Source organism: Labeo rohita, chromosome 13 (genome assembly GCF_022985175.1).
Source record: "Labeo rohita strain BAU-BD-2019 chromosome 13, IGBB_LRoh.1.0, whole genome shotgun sequence".
NCBI lineage: Eukaryota > Metazoa > Chordata > Actinopteri > Cypriniformes > Cyprinidae > Labeo > Labeo rohita.
In genome coordinates this window covers 3,402,176-3,426,190 of record NC_066881.1, presented here as the reverse complement: position 1 = coordinate 3,426,190, position 24,015 = coordinate 3,402,176, and the positions used below count along the sequence as shown (strand labels likewise).

Sequence of the window (24,015 nt, the reverse complement as noted above, 5' to 3'; positions counted from 1 at the left end):
TCCTTTATCATTACTCCAACTAATGAGACAGTCAAGCTGCATCAATCACAAATTGTCAGACTACAGTGGGTCCACAGCTGAACAACAGAACTACACAAGCGTGATTTAGCCGGTTAGCATGACATGTGCAGGGTTGTTACACAACAACATACACAACTACGTATTTTGAACGATCGCTAGAAAATACAATATTTGTAGATTCATCATCTTTTAGAAGTGAATATAAAATAGTTTTACTCACAGCGTATGATACAGCGTCTTCCGTATAATGTACGTGTAAATTTCCATGTGACCTAAACCCCATGGAAATGTATGGGCGGGCAAGTTGTTCGCGACGTAGAACGTAGGTGGACATTATGCAAATCTGTTACTTCGTGACGTGTGGCCGTAACAGAGAAAGATTTGAAATCCTGACGACTCGTTTAGGCAAATGTGAGTCGACTCTTTTTTTTTGATAGACAATAACTTTATGTATCGTGCACTGTCGGCTTCACAACTTTGCAGATAGTTCATGTTCACATACAGCTACATGACACACTACATGAAAGATCATATTTGAAAACGCATAATAGGGGCACTTTAAGATACTCACAAGATCTCGTAACTATGTCCTCCCAGAACGTTTTGCAGTGTTTACATTAAAGCTGCACGATTAATCCTTAAAATATCAAGATCTCGATTCAAACACCCACCCGATCTTATTCCTGAATGACAACGACTTAGCTATGTCTATTCGGACACACATCGGAGTGTCAGTGGAGCATAAGAAGCACATTTTGTCGCTGCCCATGTTAATGAATCAGAGGGTCGGGGTAAATGTGAATGCAGAAAGAGCAACACAAACAGTCTTTTCAACTACATTATAATCATTATTTCTGTGTTATAGACATTTAAATAAGAGAAGTACTGGGATAAGTTTATAGTTTGGGTATAAACACTTATTGTCTACATAGCGATCAAAACGAAAGTATCTTAACACTTGTATGTATTGTAACGCTTATCCTCTTCCGCCAGGAGGTGGCGACAACTGCCCGTTTTAAAAAGTATGTCATTGAATCATTCATTCAGGAGATTTCAATAGTCAAACAAGTCTTAATGAAGTGATCACTGACTCCTTCATTGAATGTTTTTTGTTGTTTTTGTTGTTGTTGTTATTGTTGTTTAAATGAATACATGTTTTAGATTTAAGCAATGAACAGTTTGTCAGAACCACTAGTAAATTACATTATTTTGTTTAGTTTTCTAATCTTTTGTCTCCATAATCGAGAGTGAATCATGGTCTCCAATTTATTAAAAACAACTGGGATTCTCAATTCAATCAGAATCGTGAAGCTCTTGTTTAAATGTTATCACTGCATATAATTCATTAAAATGAAAGTTTAATTTCATAAAGTTCAAAATGCACCTACAATTTTTTGCATGTTGTCCTTTTCAGTTGAACAAAAGACTATTTTCCCTATATATTTCATCATTGAGGATTTCTTAAGAAAAGTTTAAAAATCTCGTCTCGTCTCGTTCTCATGAACCCAGTCTCGGCTCGTCTTGTGAGATAAGTTTGCAGGGTAAAAACATGGGTCGCTTTTTGCTTTGGTTTGAACAAAAACAACCCCACTACGATGTTCCTGCAATACCGGAGGCTGTTCTAGGACCACATTTCTAGGACCCTATTTTTTGGGACAGTGCCATCTAGCAATTCCATTCCAACAAAGAAACATCATTTATTTTTCTTTATCATGAAGTGGTCTGTATTTAGTAGATTGTGAAAAATGATTATACCACACACAGAGATATATAAATTCTACATTTATTTAAATGGGGAAAAAAAAAAAACATGGAACTGGAATCGGATCGATATCGGCCAATACCGAACCCTAGGTATCGGAATCGGAGGAGAAAAAGGCGGATTAGAGCATCCCTAGTAATAAGTAATACATAATGTGATTGATAGATCGATTATAGTGCTGCTTGAAATTTTGTGAAAGTATTTTCTTTGCCATTTATTTATTCAGGAAAATTATCTGCTGGAGAAATGTTTTGTGGACAGATGACACCAAAATAGAACTTTTGGGCTAAAATGAGAACCGCCATGTTTGGAGAAAAGAACACACTGCATTCCAGCATAAGAAACTTATCCCATCTATGAATATGGTAGTGGTAGTATCATGGTTTTGTCTTGTTTTGCTGCATCTGGACCCCAGGATGGCTTGCCATCTCTGATGGAACAGTGAATTTTGAATTATACCTGCAAACTCTGACAGATGTCCTGACATTTTCTTCTTGTAAACCGAGTCTCAAGAGAAAGTCAGTCATGCAGCAAGACAGGGACCCCCCAGGCACACAAGTTGTTTACCGAAGAATGGTTAAAGAAGAACAAAGTTAATGCTTTAAAATGGCAGAGTCAAAGTCCAGACCTTAATCCAACTGAAATGTTATGGAAGTACCTCAAGCAAGCATCATAAGCACAGCATTTTGACTTAGAAATGTGCAGTGCTCATGTTTATTTAACAAAGTCAAAGCCTTTTTGAAAATCTAACGGTGGAGGTCAGTGTTGTGGCGAGCATTTACATTAACTGTGTATAACTTACCAATAGCAGAATTCAGTTGGTGTCCAAAGCATTGTAGTCTTGTCCATCCGTTCAACTCAGCGGCTTTGATGATATTGGTCCCGCTGTCAGTGGTGATGCAGATCTGGTGCTTTGTTGCTCCATATGATCCTCCGGAAAGTAGACTCTCTGGAGGCATAAGCTGACAAGATTCCAGTCTTTGTAAATAAAGTGGGCTGTCAGGCTCAAGTATGGTTCAGAGGTTCGACTAGACCCCAGATCAGCGGTGGTCGCAAAATACAACACTGACTTCAGTTGCTCCTCCACCCTTTCCCTGACTTCACCATAAAGTGCAGGTGTAGCTGTGCGTAAAAAATATTTTCGACCAGGGAGCTCGTATCTAGGGTTGATGACTGACATAATTTTCCTGAAGCCCACGTACTAAACGGCATCGTGTTCTTAGCCAAGAAGTTTGTAACAGCCTTAGTAATGTCTTTATGATGTTTAGACTGTTTGTCATAAGGTATGAATGCAGGCATTTGTGTTTGCTGCATGGACTTCTCTTTTGACACAGCTGGTGTTTTTGAGGGGGATGGAAGTGGTGGTGATGATTTGGGGACAAGTTGGTTTAAACTTTTATGTTAGGGATGTCACAATTCTCAATATAATAGCTAACTGTTCGGCACAACATCCATGGTTCAATACATGCTTGTGAAATGCGTTTCTTTTTTTTTTGTTTGTTTTTGCTTTTAAATAACTTCCTTGTTTTATTTATCTCGGAATTTGCTGTAAGTGTGTGCGTAATTTTACATGCTGACATGAGGAAACGCTTCCCTGGTAATATTTGAAAAGGCAACATGCAGAGCATCTTCCATTCTAATGATATGCAATAATAAACCTTTCTAAACCTGTTGTCCAGCAAAAGAGTTATAAAAACAAAAGTTATAAAAAACATTATAACGTTCAGCATAATGTTTGAAATATCAGTCAAGTGTTTGAAATAAATTCCTTATGTGATCTGATGTGGATTCTTATCATAGAATGAGGCAGACAATAAATTCTATACTCATATTCTATGTATGTCGCTGAGCCATGGCTTATGAAAATGCACGAGATGACTTGAAGAACAAAGATAAAGCATATATTATTGCAGACGAATGTTTATTGTCTTTACATTTCATAATTTGTTTAACGTTTAATGTTATATGTTGTTTTTATTCAGTTACAGCAATAGCGATGCCTTTATCCATATTAGAGAAGCTGGAACGGAACGTCATCAGTGATACTACTTTGACGCATATGTGGATTTTCTGCACGAGGGCGTCCTCTGCCATCCAGTATGAATGAAACCCATTCTGTTTTGCGTAAAAATCGGAAAAATACCTCTCTCAAAAGAAAAATTAAGCAGACGTATACTAAACCACGCTTTTTCCAGTGTACAGAGGTTTATGGGTGTATTTTGTTAATTTGTTGCAAAAAAAAGTGGCAAGATATCACAACCGAGCCAAAAACTGTGGTTAAAAACCGAGATATGTATTGAACCGTGGACTACCTGTATTGTTGCATCCCTAGTGTCTCATCTTCTGACTCTCAGAATGTTCTATCGGGTTGAACTGCTTGAAATGGTGGAAGATTAGACGTGTTCCCGCTGCTAATCAGGACCATTTTGCAGCGCACCGAAGCCTGAAGTTTATCCAATCTTGAATAGCCAAACCACTTCCATACCGCTGAATTAGTCTTTTCTCTCTTATCAACTGTTTAGTCTGCATTCTCCTTAGTTGTAAAAGCTCGTTTAGTCACATCTGTATTTCGGTCAGGGGTATTCATTTTGTAGCTAAAAGCAACGGAGCTTAACCAACTACTGCTGAGCGCTGGATGCATCTCTTGATGTCCCTTCCCTTGTGGGCTGGAGACTCAGAACGTTCTATCTGCTATTGTCTACACAAAAGACTCAAAACAAGGAGTGTCTTTTGGAAGTGTACCTTTATCCCTTTCTGATAAGGAGGAGATTGCAATTTGGTGCTTCTTAATTTCCATGCTATGAATGGCTGTTTCCATCAGAGTGGGGGGTGCATGGTTTGGCCCACATTTCTTTCCTCCTGTGGAACTTGTTGGCATAGTCCAAACACACATTTAGAAAAGTGTCACTAAAGTTTTACCAATGCATTATTCACTTACCAGACCACAACCAGAATACCTTTGGAAATGTTACAAATACATTAAGAACATGATGGAAAAAGTTTGAACTGTCATGCATGCATTCATATGTCCATTAACACCTGAGTGTGTGTAAGATGTTTCACTACATGTCACTGAGAATACTTAATTCTCTGAATAACCATAAGATGAATGTGTTGTAGTTTGCAGGAGTTTTAAAGTTCATAACATGGTTATAAATTAATGAATTTGGATGAATCTTTGTGATCTCTCTTAGGCCCAATCCCAATTCTATTTTCTACCCTTTTGCCTACTCATCACCCCTTCCCCTTGCCCCTTGAAACAAAGTGGATGTCGCCGTAAGTCATAGCAGTTGTGTGGATTGCAGTGATTTATTTATTTATTTTTTTTTTTGGCAAACGTTTCTTTACAGAACATCACCGTAAACACAAACACAAGATTGAAGGTAATATACATATAATGAAAAAATTTTCATAAAAATCCTTATTAATGGCAAAAATTACTTACATTTTTGGGTCTGCTTGCTCGAGTGAGCAGCCATGTTGAAAATTTCTCTTAGCCCTTTGTTTGAAGTGAGGTTCTGAAAAATCTTCGTTTGGAGGGCTATCTAGCCCTTCCCCCTACCCCTCCAACCAAAAGAGAATTGAAACACAGAGGGGTAGGGGAAAGTATAGGGGTAAGGGGTAGAATTGGGATTGGGCCTTAGTTTCACCTACTTATGCTGCATCCCTATGGCAGTTACAAGCCAAGACCTTAGGGATCAGTCTCTAGGTGGGTGAAGGGAAGAAACTGCATTTTGACCAGTGAGAAGTCCTGTCCTTCCGAGGTATCAGAGGTCTGTCTTCTTTTCCTCTAAGAGGTGTCTGGCTGATGTCCTAGCATCTTTATCTGATGCCGTTGGAAAGTTTGCTTATGTTAGTCTGCAAGATCCAATCAAAATGTAGCAAACATATGTCCACTGTTATGGTCAGAGAGGGGTCATGCCATAAACTGGGCCCTGGAATGTGTTGTTCACTATATCTCTGTGCCTGTATGGAATTTTTTGTGCTAAAAGATGTTTACCCACACTATTTGAGCTATTCAGCTGTCATAAATGTTCCCATCATACTGTGGGTTTGAGCCAAGCCCTTTCTCTTTCATCAGGAAGGAGATGGGGTTCTGTGTCATTCCCCATATTTGATATTCCTTAAAGGGATCATCGGATGCTAAGTTCACTTTTACATGCTGTTTGAACATTAATATGTTTTGGCAGTGTATGTACAAATCTACCCTATAATGATAAAAATCCATGGATTGGTTTTTAATTAATATGTAAAAATTATATCCCCTTTTTCAAATCAAGCCATTCTCAGATGCCTGTCCTTGTGGCGTTACACCGACAGAGGCCGCTCCCACGATAGTTGATTGACATGAGCGTCTTACCTTAAATCAGTTGTAACGGTCCACCCTCTTTGTTTCAATGCTGGAGCAGTGATGTAAATTAGACAATATCATCTCTAATTGAGCGACTGAGGTGTTGTGTTGCTGGATGTAATAATGAACATAGTGGTCTTCTTTTACTTCCGACATCTGAGCCGCTGAAGACGCAGTAGATTACGTTTGTTTGTGAAGGGAATGCACCTCCCGATCTACATATATCCGTCTATGTTCGCGCAAATCATTCGTGATCCAGCTTCACTTACAGCAGAAGTGAGTTTAAGGGTTTTTTTTATGAATATTCGCGATCGTCTTTACTAATAATGTGCTAGTTAGCGAGTTTAGTGGCTAAATGCGGCTAAAGTAAACACACTCGTCACATCACAGAGAGAAGAGAGGGGCGGGGTGAGCAGAGCTCATTTGCATTTAAAGCAACCTCGACCAGAATGATTTTTGCAGAGCTGATTTTGGCAAGGTAAAAAGAGTGTTGTTTTACACAACCATTGAGAATTTTTAACCAAAGTATATTATAGACTTTTCATTAAGACCCTAAAGAATCATATCAACTTGTGGAAAATTGGGCATCCGTTGACCCCTTTAAGTCTTGTATTTTTACTGCATGACAGAACTGAGAATTGCCTACCTTAGAATCTATTATTGTCCCAGGACTGTGATAGACTTATAATTGACTAACATTATTAAGTTCTACTGTTTTATCACTCTTCCACTGTTTATTTTCCATACAGATGTATCTTGTCATCTTTCCAGAGGGAACCCGCTACAACCCTGAGCTCAAGAAAGTTATCAATGACAGTCAGGCTTTTGCTGCTAAAGAAGGTATCGTTTCCCCTCTATAAAGCCACCCTTCAGATATGTACTTTTGTATTAAAGTCTGGGAGATCCAGAAAAAGGTCTGGAAAAGTAATATGCATTTAGAAAATAGAGTGAATTTTCATTTCATGTTGACTTTAAAGGAACAATTCACCAAAAAAAAAAAAAATCAGTCAGGTCAGCTGTGATTTGGGGGTAGGTGTGACAGTATTTGTGTGTGCTCTCTGGTTTTCTAATCAAAAAGGCCAAGATTTTTGTATTTACAGTAGGGGTGGGCGATATGGTAAAAATATCATATTACTTTTTTTTTTTCCAGAAATATTACGATTCATGATTGTATCACAATTCTTTGTCATGTAGGTTTTACTATTTTGCAAGTTGTCTGAGCAGTAAAGCCAAACTAATTTCCCTTTTTTAAAAACAAAGGCTTTCAAGGTAACAAAGTATAAAATAAATAAAGAATGGCCAATATGAGTGAAGATAAAAATCTTTGTGATTATTTTATGTTTATTAAAAAATGAGAACAAAGATATACATTACAAACAAATATAATACAAAGAAAACGAAAAGTGCTTTCAATTTCAGGTACAGTAGGTGTATTTAGCAGTTGCATTGAAGAAATTAAATTAACAAGTATGAAAAGTGAAACACTATATACATATACACTATACATCAATTGTACATGGATTCTTATTAAAGCAACTGTATTAACGTTCTTCAGTCAAGAGCAGTGAGTGAATTTTTTTTTTTCTTTTTTCTCTTTGTGTATTGTTTTATTAACAATAAAACATTATTCACCTAAAAATTAAAATTCTGTCATCTGTCTGTCAGTTCTGTCATTTACCCGCTGTCAGGTTGTTTTAAACCTGAATGAGTTTCTTTTTTCCGTTGAACATTATCTATTTGATAATTTCTGTTATTAAATTCAATGGGGACCAGCTACTGTTTGGTTACCCACATTCTTCAAAATATCTTATTTTGTGTTTAGCACAAAAAAAGAAATTAATACAGGTTTGGGACAACATGTGAGTAAATAATGACACACAATTATAATTTTTGGGTGAACTATCCCTTTAATGACAAGCGACAGCATGTTTAGTACTGTCACTTTAAGAGCTGCACGCATCTATTTTTCTCTCAGTTGTTTTCACATAACTTAGTTCAGTAAAAAGGCCCTATCTGACAGGCTGTTACTGTTCGTGCGCTGTTTTGAAAAGTGCATGTGAGAACAGCATGCATATGAAATGTTTAACTGGCAAGACATTGAAGCAAATAATGTGCTTTTGTGATTGTGAATAAGTGCAGTGTCCTGTGAGTGTAACTGAAGTATAAGTATACTGAAACGAAGGTGCCAGTTGAGTTGAGTGTTGTAGCCAATTACAGTCATGTTGAAAGAAAAGCAATGACAAAAGTATTTTCAGATTTTACTGTATTTACTGTAGTTTAGTCAGAATGAGCTCAATATCTTGGCAGTTTACTGACTGCATTCTACACACACACAAATTCTTTAATTGTAACAAAAAGTGTGGATACCAAGGTTATTATACTTTTGCATTTTAAAATTAGTTTTACTTTAATATCGTTTTCAAATTTGCAGTAAAATTGTTTTAAGTTTGTTAGTTTTAATTACATTTTTATTTTGTGAACATATTTCTATTTAGTTTTTATATAGTTGTTTCAGTTTTAGTTTTAGTAATTACATTTTTAGCAGAATTAACTGATCACTTCTAGAGAGCAGGCCAAAGAAAGACTTAATTTAACCTTAGTGACAAAACCGTCTAGCGACACAAAATTAATCATGCTGAAATTGATTAGATGGTAAAAGTATACAAATATATGCCAAATTGAAGAAGTCTTTTTACTCCATAAATCTACTAGGTTGCTCTTAAATGATCATATTTAAAAGCACTATACTGAATAATAAATTTGCTGTGATATTTAATTTGAAAACAAATATAATTTGTTTGTAGGGCTAGGACATCTAGGCCTAGATGTCTTTTATCTTATTTAACCATAATCATGAAACTGTAACTGTAGTGTTTTGCTCACTTTCCCGCAAACAAACACACATAACGCACACAAATGAAATTCAGTGATAATGGTGGTGCCTGCACATTAAATTTGTAGCATTGACACATTATTAGCCATTCACGCTGCAGCTGAAGCTTGTTGTCCGTTTTCTGTAGCCTAACTATATATAATTTTAGTCAATACGTTTTATTTTTAATGCTTTTATAAAGGACCAATGGCCACGTATTCACTGCAGAGTTTAAGGAGAGACAATATGGCATTTAACAGTAAAGGCATATTTAAATATGTTCTTTTAATTTATGAAGAATTATAAGCGTGTATTTTATGCACAGTTGTTCAGCCTGGCAGATTGTTCACGAGATGTAGGCAAAAGTTTTTATTGTTTACAGTAAGGATGTGAGTTCACATCTTATTTTCTGTTGTGTTGCTTGTCTATTTTTCTTCAAAGCACCAACTTAGAATGCCTGTTTTGGTTTGATTGCTTTTGTTGCATGAGAAAATAAATAATTTTGCCTGATCCAGTAGCCTAGATTTAATGTGGATGCGGGTTAAGGTCGTGGTCTTTATGTCAAACGGGTCAGGTACAGTATTAAACTAGTGCTGCTGTCGGATAATGGGTCAGATGTTCTGTGAAGTAGGCTATTGTAGGTGCGGGTTTACCAAACGGGACCTGTGCAGGACTCTGCTTTGTGTCTCTCCGTCAGATAACCTCACGTGCATGATGCACCATTTACAGGTAATTCCCTAAACCGGCCACACAATATAAATAAGAGTTCCCTATTGACTGAAACAGTCTCTCATGTTGCATTTTTGACGCTAGGGGGAAACTTTTTTTCTTTTTGCCTTTGAGCAGCTGCATAAACCTATGGCATTTCAGCCTGCCAAAACGTCATTTCATCAGAATATTTCTCCTCTCTCCATCTCCCCACTGGACTCCGAAGACAAAGAACGAAGAAGCCTACTACTCACCATAGAAGAGCCCTGGCAGAGAAACACACTCTCCTGCTCAGCGCTTCTCCCCTGTGGCCATCAGGTGACAATTAAGAGCAAATTTCCTCTTCAAAGCAAACAAATTTCCTCTTCGAAGCAAACAAATTTTGGCGTGTTTGTTTCAAAATGCCACGCCACCCTTGCACAAGTCAGATGAACACAGTGAGTATGTCGCTTACCTCGGCCATGCTCATGCTGAGGCTGAGATGGATTGCTGTGATTACAAGAGCATGAGTCTCATCTCACTACACTTGTGGAACACCTTCTTCAATGCCCTTCCCACAATGAGATAATTCCCTGGTGCTCTTTTCCCAAAAGGGTCAGTGTCCCTCTTCTGGAACAAACAGTATGTTCTATTTCGGGGGATCTGAAGTGGACGTTGCCACTGATTCAGTGTTACTGGCAGCCTCTGATGCTGAGGAACTTAATCAGCTCGTGTCCATTACTTTGCCTGCGCCATCCTCACCTCCATTGATGACACAGAGCAAAAGGGCTGTGAGAAGCTCCTTCCTCTTGAAGAAGCCATTGCTGCACACCTTTCCCCGCCAATGGCTTTGGGATGGAAAGCCAAGGCTGTTCATCCATCCAAGCCCTGCAGAAATACTTTAGCCGTAATGGCTAGGGCATACTCCACAGCAGGACAGGTGAGCTCAACGTTACACACTGCCAGTTATCCAGGCAATTTTTTCAGGTGAAATTCCTCCAGGCCATGGACAAGTCTGGCCGAGACCGAGCAGCTTTTAGGGATCTGCGCAGCACAACTGACCTGGCTCTGCACACAACAAAGTCACCAGAAGGCTCCGCCAACTCAACAGCCTACAGAGTCTGCCCCATCATCTACTCAGCCTTAGTCCAAGTGCCCTTTAAAGAGAACTACTGTTCTTCACAACACCTCGATGATCAGTTCCCTGCCTTCTGTGCAGAGACCTGCCACCCGTAAAACTCAGACCCCTTGCTGCCCGACCGCAGGCTTTGAAAGCTATCCTGGGTGTGTCAGGTTGGGTTCAGTTTGCTTGCAGACCTCCCCGCTTCAAAGGCATGGTCCAGACTTCGCTTCAGGACGACGATGTTCATGTTCTCCGCTCCAAAGTGAAGTATCTACTGGCAAAGAGAGCTGTTGAAACGATCCCTTCAGAGTGCAGCAAGTCGGGATTTACAGCTGTTCCTCGTTCAAAAGAAAGATGGTGGTCTCGGGCCCATTTTCGATCACAGGCTCCTGAAATGCACCTTTATAAGGCGGCCATTCAGGCAGCTGTCTTTAAAATAGATCCTTGCACAGGTTTATCCAGGAGACTTAATCAATGGATCTGAAAGAAGCTTACTTTCTTATCCAAAAAAAAAAACAATTATAGACCGTTATTCAGATTTACATTTGAAGGGTGTGGCTTACCAATATACAGTCCTTCCATTTTGACCTTCCCTGGTTCCACAGACTTTGCAAGCGCAGGGACAGGGCCCTCTTGGTTGGTTTCAGGCCGGTCAGAGCATGAGCTCTGTGCTCACAGGTCACTGCTTTCTCAGCAACCTGGAGCATTTAGACTCTAAATCAATTCAGCAAAGAGCTGTCTGTCTCAAAGCAGGCAAGTCACTTTTTCTGGGGGAAGTTATAGACTGAGAATTCAGTGGCTAGCAGTGTATTTGAGGCTTTCCTTCACCTCAAAACTTTCCAGAGAATCCTGAGAATTATGGCAGCTGCATTCCCTGTAATACCACTGGGCCTACTCCACATGCAGCCCACATTCAGGTTGTTATGACAGAACTCTGGTTGAGCAGCTCTGTGCGAGCCTGACGGTTGGCTCCTGATCCAGCCTGGAGCATCAACTATCTCAGAATGATGGCGGACACGCTGTCTTTTGGGCAGTGTGTCTCCAAGAGAATGGAGACTTCATCCCTAAATGATTCAGATTTAGGAGATTTGGGGAAATGCAGAGGTAGACCTCTTTGCTTTAGAAGACAACTCTCATTGCCCAACATTTTTTTACAAGGAGCACGAGGTATGCCTTTCCCTGGTTGTTCTGCTCTTTCAGGTCATCAGACGGATCAGGGAGACAAAATGCTCAGTTCTACTGGTGGCTTCACTTTGGCAAAACCATTCGTGGTTCCCGACCTGATTCGGCTGTCATTGACTGCTCCATGGCCGATTCTGCTGAGGAAAGACCACCTCTCACACAGGGTTCCCTGTGGCTCCCCCATCCCCAGTTGAAATGGAGCCTACATTTGGAGCCCTAAATAGTCTCAGGATTTCTGTGGAGTGCTCTAGCCGGTTTCGGAGGTCACTCTAAAGGACTGCCAGTTACGAAGCAGAGATTTTCCATGCTGGATTGTGGATACAATAGCCCTGGCATACACCCCAGTGGGCTCTGAGTGCTCCATTGGAGTAAGGGCTCACTCCAGTAGTGGTTGGCCTCCTCCTGGGCTTGGTCCAGTGGAGTTTCTGTTAGGGATGTTTGTGAGGCAGCCGGCTGGTTGTTGCCGTCTTCCTTTGCTATGTTTTATAACCTGGGCGTTCCTGGTCTTCAGGCACAGATCTTGTTGGTCTAATTGTTTGCACCCCTAGTAGGTGGTCTAGACTGTCTTGAATGTGTGCTCTTGTCGATGGCCCAGGCCTCACTTTTTAGCCTATGTTTCACAGGACGGCACCCTAGACCTGGGTTCACGGGGCCGCTTCTGTTCTTCACTTGCACAGCACTACGGTATATCGTTCCCCCAAGCGTCATAAACGCAACATGTGAGACCACTTCGATAGGAAACACTCTGGTCTAACATAACCTTGCTTTATTTCAGGAAACCAAGGTTACATTAGTAACCTGAGTGATTCATTAGACAGTGTGTACTTTATTGACTATTCTGACTGAAGTCTATAGTGCCATATTTAATTTTTTTTAGTGTTCAATGTATTGTGCTGTTTGACAACATACCAATTGTTCAGCTGGCAAAATGTCTACAAGAAAAAAAAAAACTCCATGAAACTGTTTTGAAAGTTGGTTAAAATTATGTGATCTAGGACCTTTTGTATAGTGCATGCCATTGTAAAGACCATAAGTCTATGCCTCAAAGCTTTGTTTTTATCACATATTAAATTTAGTATGGTATCTAAACCGACTAAGGTCTATAACAGTTTTGTTGTAAGTGAGCTCAGTCAGTCATGTTGTAAAATGGGGCTGCAACAAACAGTTATTTTGATGATTGATCTATCAATTATTAGAAAGATAAGTCAATCGATTTATTTCACAGATTAATCAGTAGGATTTTATCAATTATTCAGCTTTTGAAATGTTAAAATATTGAGTTCTATCAGTTCTGTGCATGTGTATTTCATATACACAGAGCTGCTTAATTGCAAAAAAATCAAGTTGTAACTGAAAGTGACACTGGCACTGTTTTTTCATGTTAAAAAAGGGGTGGTTGATTGTGATTTCACTTTTTAACTTTAGTTAGTGTGTAATGTTGCTGTTGCTGAACAAACAATATCTGCAAAGTCACAACACTGAAAGTTCAATGCAAAAGGGTGATATTGCCTTTAAAAATTATGGCAGTTTAATGCCTACAAATATGGCTGGTTGAGACTACAATGAGCTACTTCCCAGTTGGTGACATCACAAACCCTGAAAGTTACATAAACCCTGCCCCCAGGAACATGCAACAAAGGGGGGCGAGGCCATGTTGTGCTGCTTTAGAGAAGAGGAAGAGTTGTTGCCATGACGTCAAAACTAGGAGTGCATAAAAAAATCTATTCATATATGAATCGCGATTCTGTCTTCTAACTATTCTAATAGAGTAGTTAATCGAGTAAGTTTCAATATTCTATAGCAGTGGTTCTTGATCCTGTTCCTTGTGTCCCCCTGCTCTGCACTTACTCTGCTCTGCATCTCTCTCTCTCACCCAGTGGCATGCACTGTATACCTAGTCTCATAGCAAAAACGTACCTGGGGGCACTTTTTCGTGAGATGCGAAATGCGTACCAATAAGTAGCTTTAATCAGGATAAAAATGTATATTACAAGCTAACAAAAGTAACGTTTACAAATAACAGCATATGTAAAAATATGAGAGAACAACAAACAAAAACACATACCATTCTGAAACGTCCTGTAGGAGCTATGCTTACACAGGTTTTGCACGATCCTAATATTCTCTGGGTCTCATTCGGGCTCAAATTGATGAGCTATATTGACAACGCTATTGTTTACAATACAAAAACTGGAGCACATGCCACTGAGGTGAGGGGCGTAATGTTTCTTCACGTGCACTATGCAGTTTAGCGAATCACAACACTCTGGGCCAGCTAACAAATCTAAGCCCATTGCATATTTCTGAGGGAGGGGCTTAATAAAACCAGGAAATCATCAGAGCGTTCATTGGAGAAGGGAAAGCAGAAGCAGTAACACGTTAGACTGCACCCCGTAAACACAATCAAGCCTAGAAAAAGAAACAGTCAACCACCCCTTTAATCCTGTAAAGCTGCTTGCTTTAAAGCAGTCTATTGCATAAAGTGTTATATAAATAAATATGTCGTGACTTTACTGGCGTGCCAATTGCAAATCTGGTGCAAACATATCCACATCGCTATCATATTGCCTTCTTAATTTCTGTTTTCTTACGTTGGTTGTTTTTGTGTTTATTTTGTTATTAAGAGGAAAGCACACAGCATATATTTATACATTAATCTAAACACTGCTTTCAGCAGTACAGGCTGCATTGGGATGTTTGCTAACAATAAACCATGAAAAAGAACTTTGTAGTAATTACATAGACAGACAGACAGATAGATAGATAGACAGATGGCTTTCTGAATGTTTTCCCCATATACTAAATTGCAGTTTCTCAAACAAATTTACTTGCAGTAGTCATGTTGTCTTGCCTATTGCAGGACTTGCTGTGCTGAAACATGTTTTAACACCAAGAATGAAAGCATCACATGTTGCCATTGAGACTATGAAGGAACACCTGGATGCTGTCTATGACATAACCGTTGCATATGAGGGAACACTCACAGCAGATGGCCAGAGACACCCAGCTCCTACAATGCCAGGTACAGTATGCTGTTATTGTCATACATTCAGTTTGCAAGCAGCATGATTACTTTCCTCAGCTGAAACTAGCACAGGAAAGAAGGCAGACACAGTGTTATACCATTGATTGAGGGCTGGAAAAATACAGATATGTGAATTTCCTGTTACTTCCTGTAAACAGTGAGTTGTTACAGTGTGTTATTTTCCATTGGTTCCTAAAAACACTAAAGCAATAAGAGGTTTCATTCAGAAAACATCCTGTTTTTCACAGGAATAAACAGTAGCAACATTTAGGTAGCTGTTAGGATATTGTCACATCCTTCTTTGTAAAAAAAAACAAAAAAAAAACAAATGGTAAGGTCTGTCACAATATCAAAGTTCTGGTCATGCGTCACCATTTCCAGGTCTATCAGATCCCACAAGCAAACAACAAAGTTATATACAGTCGCCAATAATATACTTTATCGCCATACTGAAATCTAAGTTGGCCAGAAAGTGATTAATCTGTGAATCATTGAAATATTGATGTCTGCAACACAGTGAGTATGGAGACTGTAGTGTTCACCTTATATTTTAAAAGCTTAAAGGTATGCTCTAAACGAATGGTGATCTTAAATTGCTGTAGAAATATAGTAAAGCCTTGAACCTGGAAAGATTATTAATTTACGTCATGAGTTAGCAAGTGGGTATTAGTAAAAACGTGTATTGTTCATAATCCTTTAAAAAAAAAAAAAAGAATTTGAATATAAATCATTATAAATTAACATTCAGTTTAATTCAGCGATACATGTGGTAAAAGCAGAAAATATCTTAAACACAGAAAATAACTTTTTACGGTTTATAAAGTAGCCCACAAGACTGACCAACTCAGCGGGGAAAAAAAAACATTCTAAAAGCCCAGTTTTTCTTTCTTTTTGGTCACAATTTTTTGTTTTCCTTGTTTCTTGTTTATTACATTGTGGCAGGACAAATTAGACTGTGGTGGGCCACAATTTCATAATAAACAAAAAATATTATTAAACTTCTCGTAGTAACAATATATTTGTGTGTTTTTGCCGTTGTCAAATCATCTTTCAATTGAACTAAAATTGCAATATGACTTAGTGCGCTTATCAAAGCACGAAAGGCTGTGTATAATTAAATTATTGTTGATTTACATTAAAGCAGCTCTGATTAGGTGTTTTCAGAGGTGTAAAAAGATTTTACTCAAGTGAAAGTAAAGGTACTCAGTGAAAATGTTACTCAATGAAAGGTACAAGTATCTGGGCAAAAACATACTTGAGTAGAAGTAAAAAAGTACAATTTTAAATTGTACTCAAGTATTAAAGAAGTAGAAGTACTTTTTTCCTGGCAGACTTACAGAAGTTTGGTTAAAATGGCGAAAATGAAACAGAATGCAGTGGCACAGGTCTTTACTTTCATTTATCAGATGAACACAAACTAAGAGTTTAAAAAAAAAAAATCTTCTGTCTTTGTAAAACTGTATGGGATGTCCAAAAAAAACACTTCAAAACCTACACAAAGTGAATATGACAGTAACGCATACAATCCCTGTTAATGAATCAGCGTCGTCTTAAGCGAAACGATAGGCATATGTAAGAAATACAAATATTAATATTTTAAATCTGGCCGTTGTGTTCACTTTGTGTGGTTTCTAAAGTGGTCCTGTCATCTTGCATTATATGGACTAAAAATCTTTGCTTGTGTTAATCTGAAGAAAGAAATTCATGAACGTCTGGGACGACATGAGGGTGAGTAAATGATTATAGAATTTTCATTTTTGGGCGAAACTATCCCTTTGAAGATATTCCAGACTACATGATTGTGTTGAATTAATGAGGAGAGTCATAGAATTAAAACATACTGTACAACATTGTTTTTAAAGGCCACTTTTTTGTGTTTGGGTTTTTTGGGTGGGCATTTAGAGTTATTTTCTTAGCAAATATTAATTATTTGTGACAAATTAGATTAATTAATGAGCAAGTCATGTAATTATTAAAATATTAATACTACATTAATACATTACATTAATACTGTATTAATATTAATACTAAAAAATATACATTGACAGTCCTAATTCCTACTCATTGTGTCATATAATGACAGTATACATACAACATATCTACTACCTGATAAGAACATCATTAAACATGAATTACAATTAATATAACATACAATGTTCATAAATAACTTTTCAGAGATTTGTAACGTTTAATTAAAAAAAAAAAAACTAATCCCACAAAAATATTAATTGTTTTTAAATTCTCATCACTTTCAGTTTTCAAATTCTCATCATCTCTTGAGCTTCCATTTACCATATTTAATGTGCATAAGATAAAATAAAAATGTTATGTACTTTTCAAGATGAAATAAAATTGAAAGGAGTGAAAAGTAGTTTTTTTCTTCAGAAATGTATTTAAGTAAAAGTACAAGTAGTCAGTTTAAATTGTACTTGAATAAAGTACAAATCCTCCAAAATAATACTTAAGTACAGTAATCAAGTATCTGTGCGTGCACTGCAGCTTTAACATGCATTTGGTAACGTAACATTTTTGTAATGAGAAATGTCTAAAAACTCCCAGCAATTTTTAGCAAAAAATAAAACCTTGCAAGTGAACAAATTAAGACAGATTTGACAAATTAAGACAGTGTTGTAATTTTCTTACTATAATGTGAAATAATTTGTAGAATTAAGTATTAAGAATTAAAGTTTTTTTTTTTGTTTTTTGTTTTGTTTTTTTATTTCATTTTAAGTTTAAGTTTTTAATTGTTGTTTATTTTTCTGTTTGTTTGTTTTCTGTCTGATGGTTGTCTGAAATGCCTTTGTGATTTAAATTCTCTGTGTGATAGAGTTCCTGTGCAAGGAATGCCCCAGGGTGCACATCCACTTCAACCGTTTGGACATGAGGGAAATTCCTACGGAGCCAGTGTACTTCCGCAGATGGCTGCATGAAAGATTTGAAATCAAGGACAAGTGAGTATCCAAAATAGTCTCTAGTCCATCAGTCTAATTTATGCATAACTACATATACACAACTACATATGGTTACATTTTTTATGGTGTCCTTTTTATATTGAAATTATACATTCAAGTCAAGTCAAGTCACCTTTATTTATATACCGCCTTTAACAATACAGAATTGTGACAAGGCGGCTGTACAGTATTAAATAGGAAACAGTATATCAACAATGCCAAAGGCAACATTAAACACTCACATTATAGGTAAAGGTAGTTAGTCAAAAACAATAAAATAAAATGCAATATTGTGTTAAGAGAAAGTGTCCCCAACTAAGCAAGCCAGAGGCGACAGCGGCAAGGAACCAAAACTCCATCGGTGACAAATGGAGAAAAAAACCTTGGGAGAAACCAGGCTCAGTCGGGGGGCCAGTTCTCCTCTGGCCAAAGTTCCCGTGGTCTTGTGCCGACAGCCGTCTAGGTGATGTGGTCTTTAATGTGGATCTGTCTCTGGGGCTCATCTAGTTGATGTGGACTCCGCTGACATTCAGGGCTGTAGAGGTCGTCTCTAGGTGCTGATCCACCATCTGGGCTGGGTTCGGACTGGATCCGGGGGACTGCAGTGACCATCTGATCTGGATACGGACTGGATCTGGTGGTTAATGTGACCTCGGAATAAGAGAGAAACAGACTAATATTAGCGTAGATGCCATTCTTCTGACGATGCACCGAGTACATCGGGTGTTATGGGAAATGTTCCCGGTTCCGGTTGACCTAATTAGTGCAGCCTAACAATCCTTTAACGGATTTGGATTATAAGAATGTGGATTTGTTATGTGTAAGCAAGGTTAAAGAGATGGGTCTTTAATCTAGATTTAAACTGACAGAGTGTGTCTGCGTCCCGAACATTGTAGGGTAGATTGTTCCAGAGTTTGGGTGCTAAATAAGAAAAAGATCTGCCGCCCGCGGTTGATTTTGATATTCTCGGTATTATCAAATTGCCAGAGTTTTGAGAACGCAGCGGACGTGAGGGACTATAATGCGATAAGAGCTCACTCAGGTACTGGGGAGCTAAACCATTCAGGGCTTTATAAGTAATTAGCAAGATTTTAAAATCTATACGATGTTTAATAGGGAGCCCGTGCAGTGTAGACAGAACCGGGCTAATATGATCATACTTTTTGGTTCTAGTAAGAACTCTAGCTGCTGCATTTTGGACCAGCTGGAGTTTGTTTATTAAGCGAGCAGAACAACCACCCAATAAAGCATTACAATAATCTAACCGTGAGGTCATAAACGCATGAATTAATGTTTCAGCATTTGACATTGATAGCATAGGTCGTAGTTTAGATATATTTTTGAGATGGAAAAATGCAGTTTTGCAAATACTAGAGATGTGGTTTTCAAAGGAAAGATTACCATCAAATAGCACACCTAGGTTCCTAACTGATGACGAAGAATTGACAGAACAGCCATCAAGTATTAGACAGTGTTTTAGGTTATTACACGCTGAGGTTTTAGGCCCAATAACTAACACCTCTGTTTTTTCAGAATTTAGCAGTAAGAAATTACTTGTCATCCAATTTTTTAACTCAACTACACAATCCATTAGTTTTTCAAATTGGTACGTTTCGCCAGGCCGCGAAGAAATATAGAGCTGGGTATCATCAGCATAGCAGTGAAAGCTAACACCATATTTCCTGATGATATCACCCAAGGGTAACATGTAAAGCGTAAAGAGTAACGGACCTAGTACTGAGCCTTGTGGTACTCCATACTGCACTTGAGATCGATATGATACCTCATCATTTACTGCCACGAATTGATGGCGGTCAGATAGATACGATTTGAACCATGCCAATGCACTACCACTGATGCCAACATAATTTTCAAGTCTATTCAAGAGAATGTTGTGGTCAACAGTATCAAACGCAGCACTAAGATCCAGTAGCACTAACAGAGAGATACAACCACGATCGGATCATTCAGGTACTTAGTAGTATTAATTAACTACCTGGGCCCATATTCACAAAACATCTTAAAGCTAGAAGTAGCTCATAACTTGCTGATTTAGGAGAAAATCTTAAAAAATAATGGGCGTGTCAGGACTCCTACATTTTTGCTCCCAATGGTGACAAATTTCCAGTAAAGACCAACAGGCACCATTCCAGTTACCATTAAAACCAGTACAATTCCCATTATAACCAGTAAAACCATTACAAATTCTGTGATGGTTTCTATTGGGGGTTTTTTTTTCAGCAAAGTTAAAATGGCTGTTGCCTCAGAACATAAGCATTTTAGAAACGCTGCATTCATTTGCACACACGTTTTCCCATGGATTTTTTGTTTTTTGAGGTTATCCCAACTTCAAATTTTACTTGATTATACCCTTGTTTTCATAAATAAGTTGGGCAAGAAGTAACAGCTGTTTTTGCATGTTTTACTATCAGCCATTATTATTCTACTCTGTTAATTAAAAGGCTGTTTATGTACATATCCGCTAATTGTTTATGTGTAGCACTTAGCCTTCATTTTAAAATTTTTATTTGGATGTGGCAACATTTTTATTTTTAAACCTTTATTTGATTATGGCAACATTATATCACACTCTACAATATTTCTATGAATAAATCTCTGACAGAGACCCCTTCCCTATCAGCCAATCACTGTGTGCATAGTTAGGAAGCATGCTGACATCATCTATAGCAATGAGAACAACCCCATCCTTACTGTTCTCTCTATTCCTTAGTAAAAGTTTGTCTCGGTAGCTTTGTGAATAGGTTTTAAGAGAAAACTCCTAGCTAAAATCTTTTACTGCTATTTGGGAGAACTCTTAGTGGTAAGATAAAACGTTTTGTGAATTTGGGCCCTGTACTTAGGGTTATGTTCAGTATGAGGGTTTGGTTTAGAGGTAGTTGCATGCAAGGCTTCAATGCATGTAATTATGCATCATTTATTGTTATTACTATAGTATTTACATGTAAAGTGTAACAAGGACACTGTAAAAAAAAAAAAAAAAAAAAAAAAAAAAAGTGTCAAAAAGTGTCAAAAAGTGTTTTGATACAGTTATCAACAGTTTCACATAAAAACTACATGTACTTTAAAGTAGTTAAACTAGAGTCAAGCCGCTAAAACATTTAAGGAGAGTGTGTTGGGTTATTTCCTCAATTTGCTCAAATGAAAAAAATGTGTGTACAATACAACATGGCATAAAAATATCAATGCTGCCTTTCCTTACGCTACATTGCTATTGAATAAAGTGTTCTGTGTACTGTTCAAAACATGTTTTAAAAATATGTTACTCTTTCCGTTTAGGCTTCTGACCACTTTCTACGATTCTGAAGAACCTGAGAAAAAGTATAGGTTCCCTGGAGAAGGACAAAAGTCACCACTTAGTCTTATAAAGACGTTGCCTTCTCTGCTGATTTTGGGTGGCCTAACTTTACCAATGCTGTTAACAGAGTCAGGTAGAAAACTCTATCTCAATACCTGGCTCTATGGGACTCTGGTTGGATGGGTGTGGGTAAGTGTAAGTCGCTAAACTAGCCATACTGAAAAAAATTCATTCTGACCACTCATACACCCAGACACTTAGGTTTTATTGTTGGATTCTTCTTTTCTCAACATAGTTTCTTTTTAGCTCCTAGTACTTACCTTTTTTCATTTGTTTTATTTTATACTCTTAATTGGCAGAAGGTGTACAGTAACAGATGAGATGCAAAAAAAGAAAACGTTCCAGGTGTCAGCATAATATGCTTGCAGCACTATAGACAGATATGCAGATTTTTAATAGGAATGTTTCAGTTTTGTTACTGCTCAACTGTAATCTGAAATGCACAAATGGATAACAGTGTGTAACACAGTATACTCATAGCAGTCTTGAAATATTTGTCATTTAACCATCTCATTGGCCTTGTGGAACCATATGTTTTCAAATTTCCAGTATGCAAGTTGTTTTTTTTTTGTTTATTTGTTTTTTTCATAGATTTGTGTGGTTCTGGATATTATAAATAATTTCTAACATTAATTGTGTTTACAGGGTCTGTATGTCATCATCTTGATGTTCTTGAGATTATTTGGAGTAATTCATTATTTTGTGCTGATTTTCCTTGTGTAATGAAAGAGGTGTTTGTTTTTTGTTTTTTGTTTTTTGTTTTGTTTTTTTTTGGTTATGCATTGGGTTTGGGTTGTATGTGTTATACATCAGTCATTTTTTTTATTTGATGCCAAGATCTAAAAAGCCTGTCAGTTATGGGCTTTTGCATTGCTGAATATTTCACAGATAGTTGCCAAACTTGCTGGTTGCAGGGGTATTAAAGATTATTCAGTCAAAAAAAATTGTCCACTTCATTATTCCAAACTTGTATGACTTTATTTCTTTGAAGAATCCCCACACAACCTATTTTCCATTTTTTTCTTCCAGAACTTAATCAATAGCAATAATTTGGTCCACATAAAAAGAAAGCTGAAACATTTGTCATGGATTTCATAGTTCAGTGGTTGTTTTTAAATGTTTAATGGACCTCATCTTGCTCATCCCATCAAATTGTTGTTTTTTTAAAGCTTGTTGCTTTTTATTAGTAGTATTTATTTATTATTTAAGTATTATCATAGTATTATTCATAGTGTTATTGTACAAAAAACAGCTTCATCAAGTGCTACTGGAGATGTTTAGAGCTTTGGAAGACCATAGACATTGCCAGACCTTCAATAGGACTCCCTCTGCTGGAAGCTTCTGGGACACTTTAGATCTAAAGGTCAGTGTAGGCTCCCACATTAAAAACATTTGTTGACATACAGCTGATTGCACTAACCCATAATTTATAATGTGATTGTCATTTAAAGTCCATTATCTAAAAATATTCTAATGGGAAATGTATTTGAATGTTTGGAGTATGGGAATCTCAAATGAAAATAAGGCAGCAGCACAGATGTCTTTAGTATAAAGTTTATAACCCAAATCTTTAACCCCTAAATAGTATCAAGCACTTGTTGACAAAATCACAGCAGGGTTCCCACAATCATAGAAAACCTGAAAAAGGCTTGGAAATTTCTCAGTCAAAAAAAAAAACAAAATGTGTTGGGGAAGCCATGTTAAAAGTGTAGTTTGCAACAGTTCGCTAAAAAAGTGGTAGTAGTGAAACTAAAGTTAAGCATTTACATTTAATCAGACATTTTTCAACAAAATCTTAAATAAGGTGACAATTACACTTCAACTGACTGTATACATTAAATAAAGAAAACACAAACTTTGATTTGTGGTCATAATGTGTCTCATAAGTTTGTGACATAGTCAAAGGTTTGTTTGGGTTTTCGTTACGTCTTTTGTCAGAGCTTTTTGTGAACACTGTTTTTTACCAATAAAATTGGCTATGGGGCAACTGTTTTGGGGAAAAGATCATGCTGCTTGACATTTCTGTATGACAACTTTTTGCATTAATCATAACCTAATAAAAAAAAAAAAAAAAAAAAAAAAAAAAAAAAACATCTTTTTGCAGAAGTGGAATCATTTGAGATTTGAGACTCTGTTTTATTATATGCTATGCATTATGATTCTGAAATCACCAAACTCTGTAAGACTGTGCAAAGTGTTTGAACTGCAACAAACATTCTTAAACTGGTGCTGCACTGATCTTTTAAATAACTATTTATGGAGTATTCTTTAAATAGCTTTTTTAACACAAGCCAAACACAGAATTCATTGTCTATATAAACACTCCAGATCATTTGCTGTCTGTACTGCTCATTCATAATAAAGTTTTTTCTTCGTTTACAAATTCTTTCGGTCTGATGTAGTTTGATCTAAGTCTTAATTATATTTGACATTTTAAGTCTTTCTTTCATAGAACACTAAGCCAATATGCATCGGCCAATGAAATAACTGGACCTGAAAGGGGGCAACTTGTAAATCCCTCCTTCTCAGAAAAAGTTTAAAAGGTTCTCTTCAAGACACAGAAATTGTGCTAAGTTCTAAGTGGTCTACTGCTAAACCAAGAGTTAAGCTGCTAAGCTGCTCTGCTGGAGAAATGAGGAAACTCTTCAAGAAGCGAGTTTGGGGA

General features: G+C 37.4%; 1 protein-coding gene across 1 annotated transcript in view; it reads left to right on the top strand.

Annotated features, from left to right (window-relative positions):
• Positions 1-22,949, top strand: part of agpat5 (1-acylglycerol-3-phosphate O-acyltransferase 5 (lysophosphatidic acid acyltransferase, epsilon)) — a 29,846-nt gene extending 6,897 nt beyond the window's left edge. The window contains exons 5-8 of the mRNA XM_051126731.1: positions 6,884-6,974; positions 14,859-15,020; positions 17,851-17,974; positions 21,272-22,949. Coding sequence (XP_050982688.1) covers positions 6,884-6,974; positions 14,859-15,020; positions 17,851-17,974; positions 21,272-21,497 — 603 coding nt within the window. The 3' untranslated portion in view covers positions 21,498-22,949. The remainder of the gene's footprint in view (positions 1-6,883; positions 6,975-14,858; positions 15,021-17,850; positions 17,975-21,271) is intronic.
• The last annotated feature ends 1,066 nt before the right edge of the window (positions 22,950-24,015 follow it).